The sequence below is a fragment of the Ixodes scapularis genome, unplaced genomic scaffold, assembly GCF_016920785.2.
Source record: "Ixodes scapularis isolate PalLabHiFi unplaced genomic scaffold, ASM1692078v2 PGA_scaffold9__187_contigs__length_104089568, whole genome shotgun sequence".
Lineage (NCBI taxonomy): Eukaryota > Metazoa > Arthropoda > Arachnida > Ixodida > Ixodidae > Ixodes > Ixodes scapularis.
This window is the reverse complement of record NW_024609884.1, coordinates 17,654,411-17,675,731: the sequence shown is the minus strand read 5'-3', so window position 1 is coordinate 17,675,731 and position 21,321 is coordinate 17,654,411. Positions and strand designations below refer to the sequence as shown.

Genomic DNA, 21,321 nt, shown 5'->3' with positions numbered 1-21,321 from the left:
TACTTTCAAAGCGCAGCACCCGCGAATGAAACAAGCGCGGGAAAGCGGCACCCGAATCGATGGTCTCTTCGGTTCATTCTGAACTCTGGCGAGCTCAACAGGCGACCAACGTATATCGAAAACAAAACGTACTTGTAATCGAACAATTGCAAAGTTATTCGTGCGAGTTTCTCATCGGATTTCGCCTTGTATAAGCTTCGGCAGCAGCTGCTACCGCTGGGTCCATTTTGGGTCGCCATTTTTATTTTTAGATACAAGCGAGGAACGCCGACGAAGTTTTCACAATGTAGTTGAGCTTTTCTTGACGTTCTAAAATCACTACAGAAAAGCGTAAAAAAAAAAAAAAAAGATGAGGACAAAGAAGGGGGAGTATACATAAGGAGGAGGCAAAAGCAGCTAGCTCTGTGTCTACCCACAAATCATTCCAACCACAGTTCGGTGTTCCGACGTCCTTGCGCGCTCTCGTCTCGTTCTCGGCACGTATAGTCACAGGCAATGTAAAGTGAGAATGTCAGGGTGCCTCTTCCCAACGTCCGGCCTCTAGCAACCGCTCGTTGCCTGCTGCTATATGTTCTGGTGTCACGCGCACGCTCTAGGGCCCACGAGAAGTCAAAGCGTTATCGAAGGTAGAAAGTAATGGAACGTATACCGCCTTTCATTCACTGAAATTTGTCCTGTCGATAGCTCGACTGGTAGAGCGGTAGACTGCAGAGAAAACGATGGCCGTCACTCAGGTCGCTGGTTCGAATCCGGCTCGACGGGGGGAAATCTTTTCTATACTAAGCGCGATGGTGGCAGCCGCTGGGAGCAGTCATCTGATTGATGACGTAACCGGGAGTTTTCGCGAAGGACGACCGTGCTATTTCCCTGGGAGGTTCCCACTAACAGCTGTCGCTGCAAAAAATAAAAAAAAAGAAGAAAAAGAGAGGTAAGCAACAACAAGAAAATGACGCGTTGGCGCACCAGTCAAGCCTCAGGGCCAAGCGCTTGTTGGAAAACGCGCTTCTGTCGTAAAGGTCGATAACAAGCGGACTATGAGCGGCGTTAACGAAATGGTAATCTAATGGAACTCGGCGAAATATTTTTCTCACGTCGCGACCAACGTCTTTCGTTTAGGCGTAAACGCGCAATAAAATGAGTACTCCGGGTGAAATCTTGGAAGGCTGAATCGCTCTCCCCCTTTTGAAAGCTTAAGTCTTGCGCCACCGGCGGTATAAATGTGAACATTTCGACCGTGTATCAAGCATCCTCCGCACGGCGCCCGTCCAGTTTGGAATGTATGCAGTCTCATAATCTCTCAGTCTGCTTGCAGAACTGTTTGTTACCGGCATTTAGTAGTGGGCGCAGTTGGGCAACGCAGGCGGGAGGCTGTCATAAATACTCTCCTTGCGAAATCCTCGAGTGTGCTGGCGTCATCACCTAGAAGTTCGGTAATCCAATTATCACGCAGACATCACTTTCCCTGGTGACATTTGGCATTAAGAGCCTCTACTGTCGTTTCCGACGGGCCATTGGTCAGACCGCGCCGGCGGCAAATAATCCGACTAGGCAAGCCATGGCTCTCCAGGTCATTTCACTTTGTATCCGTAGCCTGTTACTAGATTGTTTGTCTTTTTACGGAGCGCAGATTTGATGGCATTCCGTCGTTTAAAGGTTATCGTGCTTAATTTGCGTGCGCACTTAGATCATTCGCAACCAGGAAAAAAAAATGCTTATTTTGATTTAGAGTGGAGAATAAAAGAACAAGTTGATTTAAATCACGATTTAAATCACGATTTAAATCACGCCCGTATAACATAATCAATATATATAGGTGCATGCAACTTCTTCGGCTAGGGAACTCAACTGGCAAAATATCTACTGCAATAAAGCTAAGTTGCACATAACCATCTTGTTTGGTTTGTTGAAGTTACAGTTAGTATGAAGCAACTTTCACTGTGAAGTCAGTGCCATACTGGTTTTCATATGCCAAGAAGAACAAGAACGTAGAGTCCCAGAACCTTCTGCCCGGGAGCTTCGCGCGAACAACACTCACCGGCGCTGGTGATCTCCCTGAAGGCAGTGAAGAGGATGGAGAAGTTTGCGCCCTTGAGCGCCCCGTGCTCGGCGTAGTAGCGCACCTTGACGTGGCTCGTCTCGGACCGGGTCGGCTCGGCCATGGTGCCGCAAAAGTGCTGCAACCGCTTGTGCTGCGGCTCGCCCGCGATGATGTCGATGAAGTTGGATCGGCAGTTGTTGGGGTCGGCCAGCTTGTAGTAGGTGAATGTCAGGTACACCTGCGCAGCCGTAAGGTCCCAATGCTAGAACCATGATGTCGGCTATAGAGGCCGACATCGATACGATTCAGAGCGTATAGCTTCGCTAAGAGGAGAAACTCAACAACACAGGTTCGTACCAGCCGCTCGCAAACACCTGTGTTTGTTTTTGGTCGGTGAACGAGTCGTGTATGGGGAGAGCTCGGTCAATAGGGGCCTGGCCACAACAGAGAGCCTTATTACAGAGAGTTTCCCACTGCTGATCCTGTAAATATGTAAATTCCCACCTGTAATCCTACTAATCCTGTAAATTCCCACCGATCGCCGCAACTCTTTTCATGGTTTGAGAGGGGCCCTCTGTTCAATCTACCTAGGCTGTCTAGGTTACAGCAGCGGCGGTGGCGCCACCATAGTCATATATTCTCCCCGCTGTTGAAGTGCGAACTATACATGAATTTCAAACATTCGATTATTCCCGTTCATGAACTAAACAATGACAAGTGACGTCGAAAAACTGAAAACAGGAAAGAAAACAAAACAGAAAAAGTTTTGAACTTGCTGGGCGAGCAGGCTGGTAGGCGCAAGCACGCGAACCCGAGGCAACGTGCGCCATATTTTCAGCCACTTTCAACTTTAGAGACGCCAAAACGAAGCAAATGATTAGGGATCGCATGCAGCAACCTAATTGCGGTCACCGCCGCCGCTAGGCCGTGAATTATTTGGGGCTTGTGGATGGCTCGAAAATACGCTCGCAAGCATGCCCAACCAAAGTTCGGTCAATGGCATATCCTTATTCTTGCGCCGGCAACCACAATTAATGACTGAACTCTTTCTCTCTACGGCTCTGGTTTCTGACAGTGAGGTCGAGACCCGCTTGGCTGGGATTCAACCAACTCCGCTGGCAGACGCGACGAAAATAGCTCGTTGGCATCCTTTACGGTGCTTGGTTGAATACTCGCATAGTAAAACTCAACAGTTAGCTGAAAAAAAAAAAAAAGGCAGCACAAATTGCAAACAATGAAACGCATTACTCTCAGAAATTCCCCACCGCTTGCCCCGTGATCTGTACAAAATAACAATTCATGCGTTTCTTGCCATTAATATGACCATTTTCAGGACTTGCAAACGTTGTGTGTCGAGCGCGAAGCAAATGCGATGTGATGGAAAACGCAGGACGCCTCCTGTCACGAAAACGACAATGCTTGCCTCGCGGTTAGTGGAGTGCAGTAAGCGTACGTTTAACGTCCACCTGTGATATGCAGACAAACAAAAAGTTTCGGAGTGCTTCTGCAGCACTGCTCTGTGTTTTCTTTAAAAAAAAATATGTATATATATATAAAAACTTTCATGTTAGGGAATGCTCTGCGTCCTTTCTGTTTAACTTGGGGTTTTGTTTCGCGCAGTTGTTTCCTAGCGTTAACCCGTTTTCGAATTTGCTGCTTATCGAAGAAAACATAAAACTATTCTCAGTTTCACCGAATTTTCGATTCATTAATCAATTTAAAAAAAATTGATCCCCCGCAAGATACTGGGAAAACGCATGTTTTTCGAACATTCATATACCCACGTCTATTTGGTAAATGAAATGAAAAAAAAAAAGTAGTCGAGCTGCCCGCAGTAATTTTCACTGCAGTTTTCACACCGCTGGATGAGCGGACGTTATAGGAAGTATTCACTGGCGGCCATGGTTGTGTGCGCGACTGCTGAGCGCGTGCTGATGGCGAGCTTCCACGGTTCTTTTGCAACGTGCATTCCACACCATCAGGATTGCCGGTCTTAGCAGCCTATTAATGTGGGCTCGTTCTGAGCATGCGCTCTAAACAGCACCCACAAATATGGCGCCCAGTAAATACTCCTTATACTCGCGAACAACACTTTCTGGTAATCGCGAAGGATTGAACAGTGCGCGTGCAAAGCTTTGCCCGGTACTCAACCTGCACGAGCACAGGGGCTGCCGTAGCCCTTGCCTTATGACGTACCTTATGATGTACCGCAGGAAAGGCTACAAGCGCGAGCTTCTTGCTCTGGGGCACATATCGTCGGCCCACGCTCTCGCGAATTAAGAGCTGCTGCCAACGCTACGAGCTTGCGCTTTTAGCCTTCTTTGTGGTACAACATAAGGTGAAACGGAGTATAAAGTGGAACCTTTTTCTCTGCGTTCGGGGGGTGCGGAGAGACAGAATTTCACGCGAGAAACACGCACGACTTTGCACGGCACAGACCCATAACGTTGAAAAGTAAGCAAGAAGAGAGAGAGAGAGAGAGAGAGAGAGAGAGAGAGAGAAAGCAAGAAAGAAAGAAAAGAAACAGGGTCGTATTGAAGTAAAATATTAAATTGACTTTTATCGAAGAATGGCTTTCGAGAACTCATTTTCTTCGCGTTAGTGACTCCTTTCAAGAGAACAGAATATCCCAACAAAAACTATAATACAGTTTGTAAAATGGTATATTAAAATGAAAAAAAAAAGAAGAAAAAAGACACCGCCGTTTCCCGGAAGAAAGGAAGGGAAGGAAAAATAGCAAACACTCAGCACCGCTGACTGAAAAGCAGAATAAGAGTTTCGCCCGCGGACACGGAAACATCGACTTTCGCCGTTTCAGAAATATAACTAAAGGAAACCGTGAAGTTTATATTTGAAATTCGGATCCGTTGAATTCATGAGGCTAAGATTGAGTATTGGACAAGGGCTACGATCTTATACTAGCTTGTACCCTAGCGCAATGCAACGTTCATGTTCTATTTAGAGTTTTCTGAAAATTCACACTGAATCACATGCCCGCACAAGCTTTAAAAAAAAAAGAAAAAAAAGCACTATGCACAAGTTAAAAAAAAATAAACCCCGCTTATAAGATACATTGCTGTTGGTGAAAAAAACAGGAGGCCGAAGCAGTTGTAACGCTCATACTACCAGAAAACGAACACGCTTGGTTCCGACGGCGATGCAGTGCTCAGTCTGCGTGTAAACATGAAGGCCATCCATCCAAACTTGCGCACATTACAATTATTCCGCCTTTGTGGAGAGTAGTGTATCCTGCCTGCTGAGAACGACATGATCTAAAATTGCTGCCGTCGAAGACACCTGGACAGCCGGAGAAATAACAATCTAATGGTGGGCTTGATGGGAACGAACACTGCGCTTTCATGGAGTTTGTGCAGTTGGCCCCGTTTTAATTCTCTGTCGCATTTTGTTTTATCATGCAGTGCATGCCGTTTATTTGCCAAAAAAACCGGAGGTTCATGTATAGCATGTATAGCTTGTATATTGCAGGACACTGTTAGCGCGATCACCATTTATTTCCTTTTTTTTTTCTTCTTAGAATCGGAGGACCGTCATCAATACTGCTCGTTTGGTGGAAAATGCTCATTTGGGGGACCAACTGAAGCAGCAGTATACTTTTAAAGTAAACTGAATACGCCATGGTGCGTTCGCGCTAAGGGTGTCACGCAGCGTATGTGCTAGAAGACAGACATCACGTAAATATGTAATTTTCAAATTTATCTGACGCGAAGGGGACAGTTTATTTATTTATTTATTTATTTAAGTACCCTCAAGGCCCTGGGGCATTACAGAGGGGAGTGGTACAAGACAAATTTGGAACACAAACAATATACAAACACTAAAAGCCAAGCACGAAAAATGTAAAAAAAAAATGTGTAAACAAATTAAGAAATGTATAAAACAAGGCAAACAAACAAAGAAAAATATTAACATAGGTAAGTAGTCAACGCACTTTTAAACAAGTCAAAGGATGGTATGTTTACTAATTGCGCGGGAAGGCGATTCCACTCTGAAGAAGTCCTTGGAATAAAAGAGTTATATAATAGGCTGAGGTAATGCAATGAGGAATTCCGACATGCGCATCGAGATGAAAACAGGATTTAACATTAGTTTGTTTTTTAGCGAAGTATTGGAATGATAAATTTTATAAAAAAGACACAAACGAGATATTTTTCGGCGTAATGAAAGAGCAGGAAGTGATAAATTAGTTTTCATAGTTGAGACACTAGATGTGCGATGATAGTTAGTAAATATAAAACGGGCACCGCGATTCTGTAGGGCTTCAAGATGAGTCACGAGAGTTGAGAGACCAGGATCCCAGATTGCGGCTGCATAGTCTAGTTTGGAACGGACAAGGGTTTTATACATTAGTAGTTTTAGGGACACTGGGGCTAACCTAAAGTTTCTCTTTAGGTAACCAATCATGGAGTTAGCGTTGGCGATAATGCGGTCAGTATGAGTTTTCCATGACATATTAGAAGTGATGTGCACCCCAAGGTACTTATAGCATGGTACAGTTTCAAGAGGAATTTCAACGATTGAGTAAGTAGGAGATATAGTAATTCGATGGGAGATAGTCATCGCTTTACATTTGTTAGTATTAAGGGACATTTGCCACAAATCACACCAATCAGCCACAGCTTGTAAGTCATTTTGAAGAAGTTCGATGTCAGTAGTATTAGTGACTTCTCGATAAATTACACAATCATCAGCAAAGAGGCTAATCGATGATGATACACACAGTGGTAAGTCATTTACGTAAATTAAAAACAACAGGTGCCCCAAAACAGACCCTTGCAGTACACCAGAAGTAACAGGTTTCATAGAAGAATTTATATTGTTAGCATGAACGAACTGAGAACGATCAGCTAAAAAACATGTAATCCAAGACAGCACGTTAGGATCGAGATTGAGTTGACTGAGTTTAAAGAGTAAACGTTTATGAGGAACTTTGTCGAAAGCTTTGTAGAAATCTAAAAAAACACAGTCAATCTGGGATCCACGGTCAAGTATGGAAAGTACATCATTAGTGAAGGTCAGTAGTTGGGCATTTGAAGTAGCTACTGATGAACCGCAAACGAGAGAGCTGATCAACCATGTGTGACTGTGAGCATTTATATATATATATATATATATATATATATATATATATATATATATATATATACAGGGATGGGCAAAATACATGCAAATATGTATCGAAATACAAATACAAAATACTTCGTCAAAAATGTATTTAATTACAAATCTAATTACATTTCCAAAAAAAGCATTTAATTACAAAATACAAATACAACCAAATGTATTTGGTCTCCTCCAAATACTTTTCCAAATACATTCCTCAAAATTTGCGTCAGCGACTTCAGGACACCTGCAACGGGTTTCTGGGTATCTCATTTTAATTTTGTATCACACACTCGGGAGTTAGTGTGCGAGGCTCTAGTAACGTAATAGAAATATAATCACAAAAAATGTAATCAGCTTGGACGTAATAGGTGAAAAAAGTACAGAGCTTCAAGCAGCTTTTTTTGCCGATTACATTTTGGTATAGACCAACAAGAACCGAGACGACCAAGACGCGCAGCACTAGCTAGAAAAATATTTATTGTTGCAACTCGCGCTAGTTACGAAAATCTGGACGACCCGTGCATTTAGAATGTTCCAGGCAAACATATGGATGGAAATCAGGCTGGAAAGCATCACAAGTTGTCACAGGAACTTATTTAGCCTGTCTGCCTGTGAACGTCGGTTTCGTCACTATTCTTGCCCTGGACTAGCACCGTAATCACAAAGTCACTAAACGCTTGTGCTTAATTGAGAGACACTGCATTCGATGCAGAACGTAGTTTTCTTCCTGCTCTGAATAGTGACAATAAATTTGAGAGATGTATTTTCGCCCACAAAATTATATTTAATTACAATTGTATTTGAAATTAAATACAAATGCAAAATACACAAAGTATTTGAAATACTGCCCATCCCTATATATATATATATATATATATATATATATATATATATATACAGTAGTGAACAAAAAGATATGATATTTTGTTTCCTTTACAGAAGTATTGTTCGACGTCTAGTTGATTTATTTATATCAGTTTCTACTCTATAAATACGTTAATGCAGTGTTCCATTAAAATTTTTATATCTGTATCACAGTTCGAAGAAAAGTTACCCACGTAAAACCGAAATATCATATCTTTTTGTTCACTACTGTATATATATAAAGATACAACGACGGGACAGAAAGCGAGAAGGTCTTGCTATTTAGAGTTGTAATACTGGCAACTATATTTATACTAGAGATACTCCGCGCCTCCACCAAATAATACGCAATATTGCGAGACAACACAGACACCTCTGACAAGTTGTGCTCTTCAGTCGACTGTCCAACAAACAAAACGTAGGTTGTAAGTCAGTTCGAAAATAGCTGGCGAGAACTGCACGCCAGCGGCCAACATCAACGGTCAATTTAGCTGAACATATTCGGGTTCGGGACGCACGTTAATCCGCCCTAATCCGGCTGGGTTGTAGGCGCGTGGGCGGGCGTACCTGCCAGGAAGGCTTCACCCGGATGCTCCAGGTACACTCGAGGGGGAGCTTGTTCTGCCGGGAGTGGTTCAGCTGGGAAGCCTTGATGTCCGCCGAGCCGATGGTGCCGTGGCTGCCTTCCACGTTGAACAGGCACTCTGCGGGCAGTGCAAGAGGCAGGGTCAGACGCGCATTCATCTGCGGCGCCGCTTCACTCGAACACACTGTGCTCGTCGAATGGTGTGCGCTCGGCTACAATATGAGGGCGAACACGCGAGCGGATGCTTAGCACTGCCCGCGCCTTTGCAAGGAAGAAGAGGGTCGGCTCCAATTAACACTCTTCCCAAATAACCAAGCCGTAGTGCTTAATTTTCGGCGTCCCCTAAAGTCGGGGTTCACACTGCTCATACATCATACAAAAGACAGTCTGCAAACACGAGTCACTGGAATATCCGTGGTTCGAATGCCGCGTGCCAAGTTTCCTCCTCAAACTCATTGGCATGCGACATTCGAAGCACGGACCTCGCGGTGACTCGCGTTGGAATATTTATGCAGACTGTCTTTTGTATGATGTAGAAGCGGTGTGACCCCGGTCTAAGGAACGACAGCGCGTTTGAAGAGGGCTCGTGTTTTCACTGAGTGGAAGTACGCGTCTCAACCGATCGCTGAAGCAGTGCTGGTGTCCACTTTGTGACCCGGATCGGCTTACTTTACGAGACGCTGAACATTCAGCACTAGTACTTTGTTCCCTAGGAGCTGTTGCTTGGTTCCTGGCGTTTGCAGCCGCGAGTCTCTCCTCTCTGCGCAGGTGTCTACTCTTCTGCATTCACTAAGGCGGCGCTCCGAGGCGCTGGCGACTGTTCAGACACGAAGATAAATCACGGGTCATGCTCATAATCTTTTCGCGGTGTCTACAATAAAAAAAAAACAAAAAAAACAAAAAAACAATAGTAATTTGCGGACGAACGGACCGTACGATCGAACGAGAATAAAGGTTTAAGCCGCCGGAAAGAGAAAATTGGGCGGCGCCGGGAATCGAACTCTGGATCTTCTTATTACCGGTCTGCTAACCACTCATAGTCACTGTCAGGACTAGAACGGCAGGGAGGTTCTTCAGTTGTTACCTACCGTCCATAGCGCTTCGGCGTCTTGTATAAGCCTCGAGCGTGCGTCCGGCCGTTCTAGTCCTATCGGCGACTGTATACGCCACATCGCCTTGTCTTTCGGAACTTCCTCTCTGTCTTACGAATGCACCGAAACGGAATGCATCCAGTCAGAGGTGTTCTGGAGGTACATGCCTCCACGTGAAGACAGCAGACCCGTATAGTTCGAATCCCGGCGACTTTCTGCCGGTTCTTTTCACCTTTACTCCCACTCCGTCGTATGAGGTTCATTCAGTTGTACAGTTTGACTATGTGCGTAGATAATATGAACTGTATCGAGGACGCAGACACTACGAAGCATTCAAACGCGACCGCGGGGTGCAATAGGCTCTGATGCTTGGATTGCAGAATCAAAATAAGAAATTTGCTGAATGGGCCCCGTTGACGTATAGTTGACGCAGCTAACGCCACGACTGTTTTTATTTTCGACGCATATACTTTGCACCTTTAGGGTAAGAGCAAAAAAAAATAAAAAAAATAAAACCATTTGAGACAGACATTGTGCGAAATTCGAGTTCACGTAATTGTGAAAAAAAAAAAAAAAAAGATGTTGATGCAAGCACGGAGTCAAAGACGCTTTTCCCTGCACTAAATCGCGGATTTCTCTAAGGGAAGACTTGGCTAATATGAAAGTCACTAACCACTAGCCTCGTCTGCGGGTCAGAAGTTTCCTATATAATTACAAAAGGCTCAACAAGCACACATTTTCTATCCGTACCTCCTCATCCCAATACCTGTAGATATTATTTCGCCGCAAAGAACTCGTTAGAGGTGAATAGCTGCGACCGACACGAGGCGTTTCCGATTTAGCGCTCGCCCAAGCTGACGATGCAGCCCGACCAGCTGGCGTTCATTACAGGCGCTAAGCTTCATAGATCCAACCGTTGGCCCCGCAAACGAGCTTAGCGACGGCCGCCCGTTAAGAGGAAAAGAAAACACATTTGGAAGGCAAACCGATTGCCATGCAAATGACCGATCGCCGCCGGGAGACCAATGTTGATTCCCGCTAGGCCACGGTGGCGGCGGCGAGCCGCTCGAGCGTTTTCATCGTGATCGCAGTGCACAGGTGTGACTGCGGGGAAGCTTGTTGTTTCTCCTCGCGCGCTCCGCTCGACACAAGCACGCACAACCGCACAATTGGCAGCTAATGACAGCGTTGCGTCGGAAATAATGCTTCGCTCGGTTATTCCACGATCGCGTCTCTATGCCCATGTGGCGGAGCGTTTTAAATCGAACGAAAATCAAAACGCAAAAAGGCACAAACGCCAAGAACAACAACAACAACAAAAAAAAAAAAGGCAGTTAAAAAAGAAGAAATACCGAGCGTTTGAGCGCGCTTAATTCGGAAATGACCGGTAGCCGACCGAAGAGGTGGCCAGACGTGAGGACGACGAGGAATGCGCGGAGGCAATAATTTATGGCCACGAGCGATTAAAGGGAGATTAGCGCAGGTTTTCGTCCCATTAGCGAGCCGGCTTGGGTTAAATGGCTCGAAATGATCGGCTTGCTCTTCTGGCCGTTGCGTTAGTTGGCGCCCCGGAGAGAAACGCCCAAATTTGACGCCGTTGCCCGTTCTGCCATGCGCCCGGTGTTCCTGACCCTCAGCCCCCGTTCCTCCGCTCGCCCCCCGCCCCCGCCCCCCCCCCCACCTATTCGGCGGCGGTGCTCGGAAGGTTTTAATTCTACCCGGGCGCTTGGGTGTTTCGCTCGTTTTCTACTCGGCATCGTCCGCTGAAATGGGCTTCTGCCGTATTGCTCCCGCCAAGCGTAATTTCTTCAACAGTACAAAAAAAAAAAAAAAAAGAGGTAATTGTAAAGAAAATTTTCTTTTCCTTCAAGCTGCCATTTCATGCGCGCCCACCTGAAAGTAAATGATACAAAAAAAAATAAGGAAAACAGCAACAGCCAGAACGTAAGAGTGCATATAGTGTGCACTACATGCGTGTTCGTTAATGGTGAAATTTTATATTAATTTTTTGAGTGGGAAACTTGAGGGACATGACATTTATTTTTTCTGTTGAAAATTACCGCATTACAGTAATTTTTGAAGGCGAATATCTTTGAAAATTTTCTGGAACGTCAAAATAAAATATGGAAGATAGTGGAACTTAAAGACTGAAAAAAAAAAAAGAGCTATTACATATACATTTGGCACGCCTTGCAAAATTCGAATTCCAAATTTATATACCTGAAACTGGGCACGCAAACGCCGTTTTGCAAAAAAAAGTTTTGTCTATCTTCTTAAAAGCTTTACACAGGACTTGTGAAAAAAAACAAAAACGGCGGTCGTGCATTTTCAATGTCATATAGCGGCCTGATCTTCGTCTGCATACTAATTTGCAAGCTCTATCGTAGGTGGCGTGGTGAACGCAAAACACGCTGATAACGTCATGAGTGAGGTTGGCGACGACCTGCATATTCGCGATAAATAATTATTTTCACGACATAGATGAGCGATGGTGCAGTTTCAGTCCCCATTTAAAGACAAGCAAACTGTCCTGTTATTTATATATATATATATATATATATAAAATTCTAAAGCAGACAATTGTTTGTTTCATTGTGTCGTATTTTATACGGTCGCTCCTCCCTACCCGCCGTCCGCGCCCAGCAGAGATGTTCGAACGAATAGCAGACGATAAAATGAAGCAAACATTTGTCTGCTTTCGAATTATTTTTTTTTGTATCAAACAGGAACTTTCGCTTGTTTTCAAAAGATAACTGAAACTGTATTATCGCTCGTATATTTCGTTGCAATCACTATTTTATCGCGGTTATTCTGCTCGCCGCTTGCCTCTCTTATGACGTTCTCAGCGTTTTTGCGTTCTACACGTTCCCTGGAATCCAGCTTGCAAACCAGTACGCAGGCTAAGAGCAGGCCGGCATAAAGTTACTATAATCACCTAGACTGAAGCTTCCCATGCATTGGGGACGCTTGGGAACGGCGGGACATAGACGAGGACATCGACGGTGGTGGTCCCGATGGACCCATATCGCTGGCGACGCCTTAACAGCAGCAAAACATCGCCTGTAAGGTCTGTATACTTTGTTCTCTCCTAGCTTAATTTGCAGGAAAACAGCAGAATCGCGCTTTATACGAAACTAAAGTTGACAAGCTCTCGAGCCACTTCAACTCGTCGCGGCAAAACGAACACGCCTAACCTTTTGTCTGCTTCCTTTCTCCGTTCTTCTGTCGCTCTCTTTCTCGTTCTTTCTCCATGGGGACCGCGATTTAGGACACTGGAAATGCAGGCCGTCATTTTTGCTCTATTCAGTTCTTTTTTTAAATCTTACCAGCGCTGAATTGAGAGAAAGAGAGAGAGAGAGAGAAGAAACTTTATAAAAGTCTAATAAGATCCAGAACGTTGAGTTCCTTCTCCTACGGCCGGCGTGGTGCCTCCCCTGCAGAGTGGCGAAGCGGACTGGGCCGGGCGGCGACTTGCTCGGCTCTTGTGACCGCAGCGAGTTGGCTAACGCAGTCGGAGCTGAGCAGTAGGGTCGTCCACTGAGTGTCTCGTTGTGTCAAGTGTCGTGTGAGGGAAGAGGGTGGGGGATCGGCCGGGCAGGACCAGAATATATGTTCGATCGTGGCCTTGTTGTGTTCGTCTGCGTCCTTTGTTGGATCGTAGCGCTTGGTGTGAAACGATGTTCGCGTGTCCAGTTTCAGGTATGTACAATTAGAATTTGAATTTTGCAAGGCGTGCCACATGTGCTGTTTTTTACGGCATCACCTTGTATACAAACTAATAACAAATCAAGTACAATAATTAACAAGTAATAAAAAAAAATTGTATACCAAGTCGTGGCGCCTTTATCCCTCCCTCCCCCCTTTTCTTCCCAATAATTTGACATTATTGAGGAGACTTTGAACATGATACTATGACAAATGAATATATATAGAAACGATGGTTCTATTCGTCGGAGATTTCTTTTCATTCCGGAGACCCTTCAACCAAATTCTAGCGTCTAACTATGAATGAATAAACAAGACGCAAAAAAGAGCTTGTGTCACTCAGAAGTGGTGGATGGAACAAAACTAAAATCCTAAGTACAAAGAAAAACAAAAACAAAAAAAACAACAGCAACGTTGCAACACAAAAGCAAGGCCTTAAGAAGGAAACTGAATAAATTGGGGCTGTACTCAAGATTGACAGCGTCAATAAGAGCGTCAACCTTACGAAGTATACTTTTTACATTGCACAAGTGACACATGAAATATGTAGCAACAAATAAAAGCGATAGCTGAAAAAAAAAAATAAAGACAACGGGAAATTCTTAAAGCGGTAGTGAACCGTTTGCTAAACCACAAACAAGCAATGATTGTTCAACTTTCTCCCCTTCCCCCACCCACCCCCAAAAAAACACAAAAAAAACAACAACAACAAACAACGACAATGAGAAAACAAACGTTTCAGGTCCGGTGCTGCTTCCTGTTCGACATTCGCACTCCCTTCTGAACAATTTGGGTGCTTGTCTGACGAGCTCTCGAGTTCAAAGGAAGAGCTCCAACATATGAAGTAAAGCGCACACCGCGCAGCGGCGCAGCACTAACGTTGTTACCGACAATGTCTTTAAATGCACAGCAATTAAGTTACAAATTAATGGAATCGCGCTGCCCCTGCGCAGGGACGAAGTGTGTCTCTTTGGCACACGTCAAACCGTCACATCCACAAGCAGCATACATACGTAACAAAGCTGAGACTCACCTTCGGGCGGTGGCTCGTGGGTTTCTGAAAAAAAAGAAAGAAAAAAAGAAGAAGGAGTTTAGTGTTAAGCAGTTGCCGATAATTTCCCTGGTAAAGAAAAACTATTAAGGCGGGAAAACACGCAATCGCTACTGACAACTTCCCAACCCTGTCTCGCCACTGTCAACCGGCCAAATAAATACACATTTGAGAGAAACGCACAGCCCCTCTCCATAAGAGAAGTAAATGAAGCTCGTAAGCGAAGTATATCAAGCCGAAAAAAAAAAAAGTAAAATCAGAACCGAAAGAAATAATGAAAATACCCTCCATCAGTCATGACGAAAGTAGGCCAACTCTACGTCCTAGGCTCCAGTAAAGATCAACTCGCAGTCAGCTTTTTTCTCGCGCAAATGGTGTGCGAATACATGCGCAAGGAAGCTCAAATTTTAGTCTCAAGTCATAAACACATCGTATTTCTGAGAACTGCAGTAACGATATGAGGACACTACACTCACATTAGATCAGACATGTACAAATTACTCAAAAAAGGTATTTAAGTTAAGTTACTGAGTATCGACGCTAAAAGTAATTGGAGTAGAGTAGAAATTACGCATCTGTAATAGTAATTGAGTAAACTACTAACTACTCTAAAAAGTAGCGAGTTCCTTTGAAGTTACTTTCGAAGTTACTTTTTTATATTTTTGTGGAAGCAAAATGAACAGCAGTTTTGATCAATGAAAAACCCGGCGAGCCTAAAATAAATGCAGTCTATTTATAGCTTGCGTTTTCGCCAAATAGTTTATTCGCTCGCAGAAGCAATTGACTTTCAAAGTTCTTGATAGGCGAATTTTCCCATTTTCCTTCTGAAGACGTCCCCAGCCAAGCTAAATAGACGTTCCACCGTGGCACTGAATGAAACGGCAGTTTTGAATTTGAGAAACAGGCTGTGCAGGGTCGGGTAAGCGAGTCTCAGCATCTTAGGTGTCCATGACGAAACATGTGAGGTTTGCCTCTGGTAGAGGGTCTTTTAGAACAAACTTTCCTCCTTTTTTTTCTTTTTTCTTCGTCAAGCTGAGATTGTTATGGCTGGCCCCTCTTTATTCCGACGTCGTTCTGAGAGTACGCTGAGAGAGTGCCCCAGACCGTCAATGGTTCAAGTCTCGCGCCACGACGATGAGATCATCCGGACGACTGCGCGTTCCGTTGTAGTGCTAGTGCTACGCTACTGAAAAAAAAAAAATGTTTTGGTTTAACAGAAGATGAACCGAAGTATACTTCGCCGCTGACGCCAGTCTAACAGAAGGATCTCCCAAGGATAACTCGCAATCCTCGCCGGCGACTACAATAATCTGACGCGCCTGACACGCCTAACAAGTAAATCGTTTTTTAACAAAGAGGAGGTCTCCCAGGCATGGATGGTCGGAAGGACGAGAAGGATTACGTGAACAAGCATCGTCGCTCGTATTCGCGACTCCAACTAACTTTAGGTGGAGCCACTCATTTTCCAAGATGGCGGGTTTACTGAGGGTCAGAGATGCGTGCCGCTGTTGGGCCTGTCTAGTGTGCTGGCTTTACTGAGCGACATAAATTATTTCTGGTAATACGAGGAAGCTAATGTTTTATGAGCGCAGTCCGCCTCTTTAACCTGAAAACAAGAACGGTGTTTAGCGTATTATTTACGGAAGGATGTGCGTTTTACACTCTCGCGTCGTGCAACATATCGAACGACGGAGGGGCGCCCAGCTGCGAGGTCATTCCAGTGGCGCCTCCCGTGGAACCTACCGCTTGAGTCAGAACTCACTAAAGACAGACAACAACTCTCGGAATGTCACCGTCTTTCACGGTTGCAGCTGGAAACGCGGCGCCTGAACCGACCATGGCTTGTTAAGCATCTCTTCCTGCGTTCGTGCGTGCCGGTGTTATGTTTTGGCTGCTCGTCGCCACCTTGACCCAAGGACGCCTTCCCGAACCAGGGCGCCCCTTGTTAGAGAATGCCACTTCATCTGCCGGCGTCTTATTCATTTCTGCGCTCAAACTTTCGTGATGGGCAAAATTGGCACGATATAATTTCGAAAGTAGTTAGTAATTTGAGTAGAAGTTACCTGAAAAAGTAGTTAAATTAAACTACTAATTACCCATATCAAGTTGTAATTGAAAGTTACCAAGTTACTCGAAAAAGTAGTTAAATTGCAGTAGTTTGAGTAGAATAGTTGAACTACGTCCAAGTCTGCATTAGATCACGTGCACAAGGGTCCCCCATTGAGGCACTGGATTTACTGTGTGGTGTGAAATTTCTAACAATAGAACGACAGCAAAAAAAAAAAAAAAAAGCTCAACTACGCGAGGCGCTTGTTTAGCGTGAAGTTAAGGGAGAAATTGGCGGCGCTATAAAGAACAAAAAAAAAAAAAATGAAGGAATACTGCACGGGGCCAAATGTTGCCACATTGCTCTGCTGATAATTGTCTCCTCGCCTTTGTTTTGTTGTGTGAGAGAGGAACGTACGCTTTGTTAATGCTACATAAGCATCCTGTTCGACGTCAGGGCTCGCATACAAACAAACCCATGCTTTTTTACGGGCCCATATAATGTATACAGTGTTTACGATCGCCATAAATTCTTTACCTTTATCCGCGCGAGCTTCGCCCCAACAAAGCTTGGCCGCTGTCTTTAAATAATGCACAGTGTGCAATGGCGTATACATTATATTATAGGTTTCTGAATCTTGGCATCATCCTAAGAACGCTGATAAATCGTCGGTGAACCAAATTTTAGCCGTTTAGAGCTAGATTTTATGAGGAAAGAAAAACTGCACTGCGGTTTGGTTTGCCAGGGCATTATATGGGCACTATATGGTGTTCCCCTAAAAAAAGTCTTGCTGTTCGTTCTATAAAATGTTCCCTCGCAAAAACAAAAAGAAAAGTTTTTTTTTTATTATTGCAAAAGTAAATTTTGCAGTACCGAAGGCGCATTCTCCGCAGAAATGCTCCGCGATCGGTCCGAAACAGACGTCAAAGTTTCTGAACTAACTTATTTCCTTTTAAAGCTATTAGCGATTTTCTGAAACTTTAAATGGGAAGACGGCGGCTGACCGAGGACTCGGATACACGGAGCTCTACACTCTAAAAAATGTTTGTGCGGCTACTTTCCCGCACAACACTCGGAGAGCCAATCACCGCAACTTACGGAGGCAGCTCAGCGAATGGCGATGCCGAAACATGTGTTAAGACCAAAGAAACGCAGTCTGAGTTGTGAGATTAAGCAATGCAAAACGTCACGCTTGCATCGCTTAATGTCACAACTCAGACTGCGTTTTTTGGTCTAAATATATGTTTCGGCATTGTGATTTGCTGAGCTGCCTCCGTAAGTTGCGGTGATTGGCTCTCGGAGTGTTGTGCGGAAAAGTAGACTCACGGGCTTTTTTAGAGTGTATGGCGCCAGTTACCGAAAACGGGCGAAAACGGGATAACGATAATAATCCTCGGAGGACAAGGGGGACTAGGACAAATCCAAACTTGTCCTTTGTCCCCCTTGTTCCCCTCCCCCACGGATTATTATCGTTATTCTCGTCCAGCTCGCTTGAACCTTCATCATAACCGAAAAGGGGCCCCATTTTTCTCTCGAAAATTTCAGAAAATCACGCAACTTTTGAGTAAGATAACGGTTAGTGTTGAAGTTTTGGCTTTTGGATCGGACCGCTAGCTGTTACATTTGAGTGAAAAATGTGCGTTCGGCGAAGCGTGTTTGATTTTTACAGTGAAATAAAAACACCGCAATTTTATGTTTGTTTTCTTTGGGACACACTATACCTATATATATATAGTTTGTTTCGAGGTAAGATATGCAGGAGGAAAACCGCCTCTATTGCACGCGCTCTATGACATCTGCTTTTTTTTTTTTTTGTTTAGCTGCACGTGTGCCGGTGCGTTACCGCGAATGTAGAAAGCTCGAGCCGGAGGCCCAGCTTCTGCCGATTTTTACGAAGGACCGGACGCTCTCCTTTTCCTAGATTCCTAGTTTTAGTCGTTTGTTTCGAGCTACGACGTGACTTGCGACAGACCGAAACGCAGCGTATTTCCAAAGCGTTTTTTACTCGTTTTTGAGTGAGCTTTTTTTTTTTTTTTTATTATTTGCTGCGACTGCGGCAGGGTGGACACAGCCTGCGATAAAGGTCACGGGTGAGCAATGCCGCTTTCTACTGCCGAGCTCCGTCAAAAACGAAAGCCCGAGACGGCAGTCCTCACTACAGTCCCAAGGGGCATCGTATCCTGCAACCAGTCGAAAAAAAAAAAAAAAAATGCCCGCCAAGTCGGCGCGTGTGGGGTCGACTCGCGAGGACTCTGCTAGGATGCGCGGACTGACTCGGGTTTGTCCCGAGTGTGCGCATCATCCAGAGCCGCAGTGACCTTAGCGTCAAAGGATAATAACTGGACGTTATCTCGCCGTCCGCTCCGAGGGAGCTTAAGTTGCGCAGGTGTAGCGTTACACCCGAAACGTGATCGGTCCTCCTTCCAAGACGGGCGCAATTTGCGGGGCAGAAAGATGGCCGCCCAGAGAGCACGCGCGAGTGACGTCAGGTGGCCACCCGTGCGTCACAGGTCTACGCGTGGGCGGCTCATCCTTGCAGCGAAGAGGGAACCGAAATGCGAGCGCCCACGAGCAGGCTACGCCTTCATTCATCATCCGGAAGTGGTCAAGGGAAGCCAGTCGTGCTAGTGTGGCCGACCTAGTTAATTATTTAGCTTCCAAGGGCAGCCTGCTCTGCCAACTTGGGCAGCTGGCCTCTCGCCTTTCCGCCTGCGTGCGGTCTGCTCCCCCGAGTCCTTTGTTTGTTTCTTTGGCCACGTTTAGCTTGCCCTGGCGTCACGTCGCAGTGGTTCTTAAGCATTCCGCCTGTCGGTGGCATACATTTCAAGGAATTGTACGTAAAAGTATTTAAGTAATCGTATTTACTTATCGGTAACTAAATACTCTCTAAGTTAAGATGCGATTTAAATAAGTTTATTTTTGCTACATATTTGAAGTGACATATTCAATTCGTTTGTTATCAGCATTATATTGACAAATGTGCTAATTCACGTGAATACGTATTATAATCAGCGATATGTGTTATATGTGCTTCCAACCCTTAAATATGGGTGGTATGTGAATCGTCGTCCCCTCCAATTCATTATCAAGAATCCTTGCCGAATATAGCGACCACTACACGACTATATGCGCTGGAATCTCTGTAGCGAGCAAGCAAGCACCCACCAGAAACCAGTAGGGCCATCAAAAGGTTAATAATAATGCAGCTATTCTCAGAGAATACTGGGACGGTTCGTAGAAACTTACACTTGCCCCAAGTCCTCGCAAAACGAAATTTAGGAAAAGATTTGCCCAAAAGAACTTTAAGACATTCCAGCAACTTAACATCATCGCAATAATGGGTCACAAAGACGTTTCGAAGTTGAAGTCCACATTGAACTCTTGTCTATAAAAACCCACGGTATAGAAGTTACAGGCCGTGGACTGTTCCAAATGAGCCTTTAATTTTACATTTCTTTTTTCACAACCTCACTACGCATACTCAAAGGAATAAATGTCTAATCACGTTTTCTTGTCTGTTGTGAGGTTCAGGCGGTACACCTGAAACTCCTCTCTGCCGTTCTCATCATGCCAGTGACTATAGAGAGTATAATAAAATATTAGGAGAATTTCGACGAAGCTTCAGAAACACTGTAAGAAAAGATGAAGCACTTATTGAATGCAGTAAGGATGGAAGGAAGGTCAAGAGCAGTATTTTGCGCCTTCTCCTTGCCGAAAAAAATTCCTTGCAGAAACCAGTAACTTTTCAGGACTGGCACTTTCGTTCTCGTGACATCACAAAAAAAAAAAAAAAAATTCACCTCCCCCCCTCCCAAAAAGAAAAAAAGAGAGAGAGAGAAAAAAAAAGAAGAAAGTTAGCTCAATGAATGACCAGTTCAGAAAGGTGCACGCAGTTCCATCACTCTTAGTTGAGGAAATCGAATCTGCTGCTCAATTTCCTCAAAGGTTTTCCTACCACCAGCGGTACCCGCTTTACTTCATTTCACCGTAACTTAGCAGATGGCAACGGCTACGGCCCCAGTGAGCCAATCAGCGCCTCCGAGCGAGGCACGTGGCGACGTGTCGTCAGACTGCTCCCTTTTTTCGGAGAGCTGCCACGTATTTTGCTCCGTCGGTCTGATTGGCTCGAGGGAGCGTTCGCTCTTTACCAAGTTATGGTGAAACCAAGTATAGTTTTGATGACGAGCTGGTGTGTTGGGGATAGCCTGCTCTATACTCTAAGAAATACCTGCGCGTCTAGTTCCCCGCAAAACACTGAAAGAGCCAATCTCTGCGATGTACGAAATCAGCTCAGCGAACGATGAGGCGGAACATCCGTTTAGACCTAAGAATGAAGTCTGCGCTGTGGCATTACGCAATGCAAAGCGTCATGCTTGCATTGCGTATTGCCACAGCGCAGACTTAATCTTGAGGACTAAACAGATGTTCCGCCTCATCATTCGCTGAACTGATTTCGTAGATCGCGGAAATTCGACCTTCGAGTGTTTTGCGGGAAAAGTAGACTCGCAGGTATCTTTTAGAGCATACGTACACTACGTGTATCACGACGAAACAACATCAGCAGCCGCGAACACAAAATCAACCTGATAACCCTTAGGCGGGTCTCGTTTGAAACGGCACTCCGCTCAATGAGCGACTACGGGCCAAGCGTAGAGATTGAACATACCTGGGTCGGAATACGCAAATCACTCAGAACAGGCTCCAAGTACTTCCAGACTCCTTACAATAGAGCTGCTCTGTACTCCCTGATTCGTAGTACCATGCGCTTTCAAGCATGCCGGCTAAGCACTAGTTTAAAGAAGCACCACGAAAAAG

At 44.8% G+C, this 21,321-nt stretch overlaps 1 protein-coding gene across 1 annotated transcript in view; it reads right to left on the bottom strand.

Annotated features, from left to right (window-relative positions):
* Positions 1 to 21,321, bottom strand: part of LOC8042552 (neuropilin and tolloid-like protein 2) — a 263,775-nt gene that overhangs the window by 34,039 nt on the left and 208,415 nt on the right. Inside the window, exons 4-6 of the mRNA XM_029988983.3 lie at positions 14,442 to 14,465; positions 8,594 to 8,730; positions 2,036 to 2,276 (exon numbers count right to left, since the gene is read on the bottom strand). Coding sequence (XP_029844843.1) covers positions 2,036 to 2,276; positions 8,594 to 8,730; positions 14,442 to 14,465 — 402 coding nt within the window. The remainder of the gene's footprint in view (positions 1 to 2,035; positions 2,277 to 8,593; positions 8,731 to 14,441; positions 14,466 to 21,321) is intronic.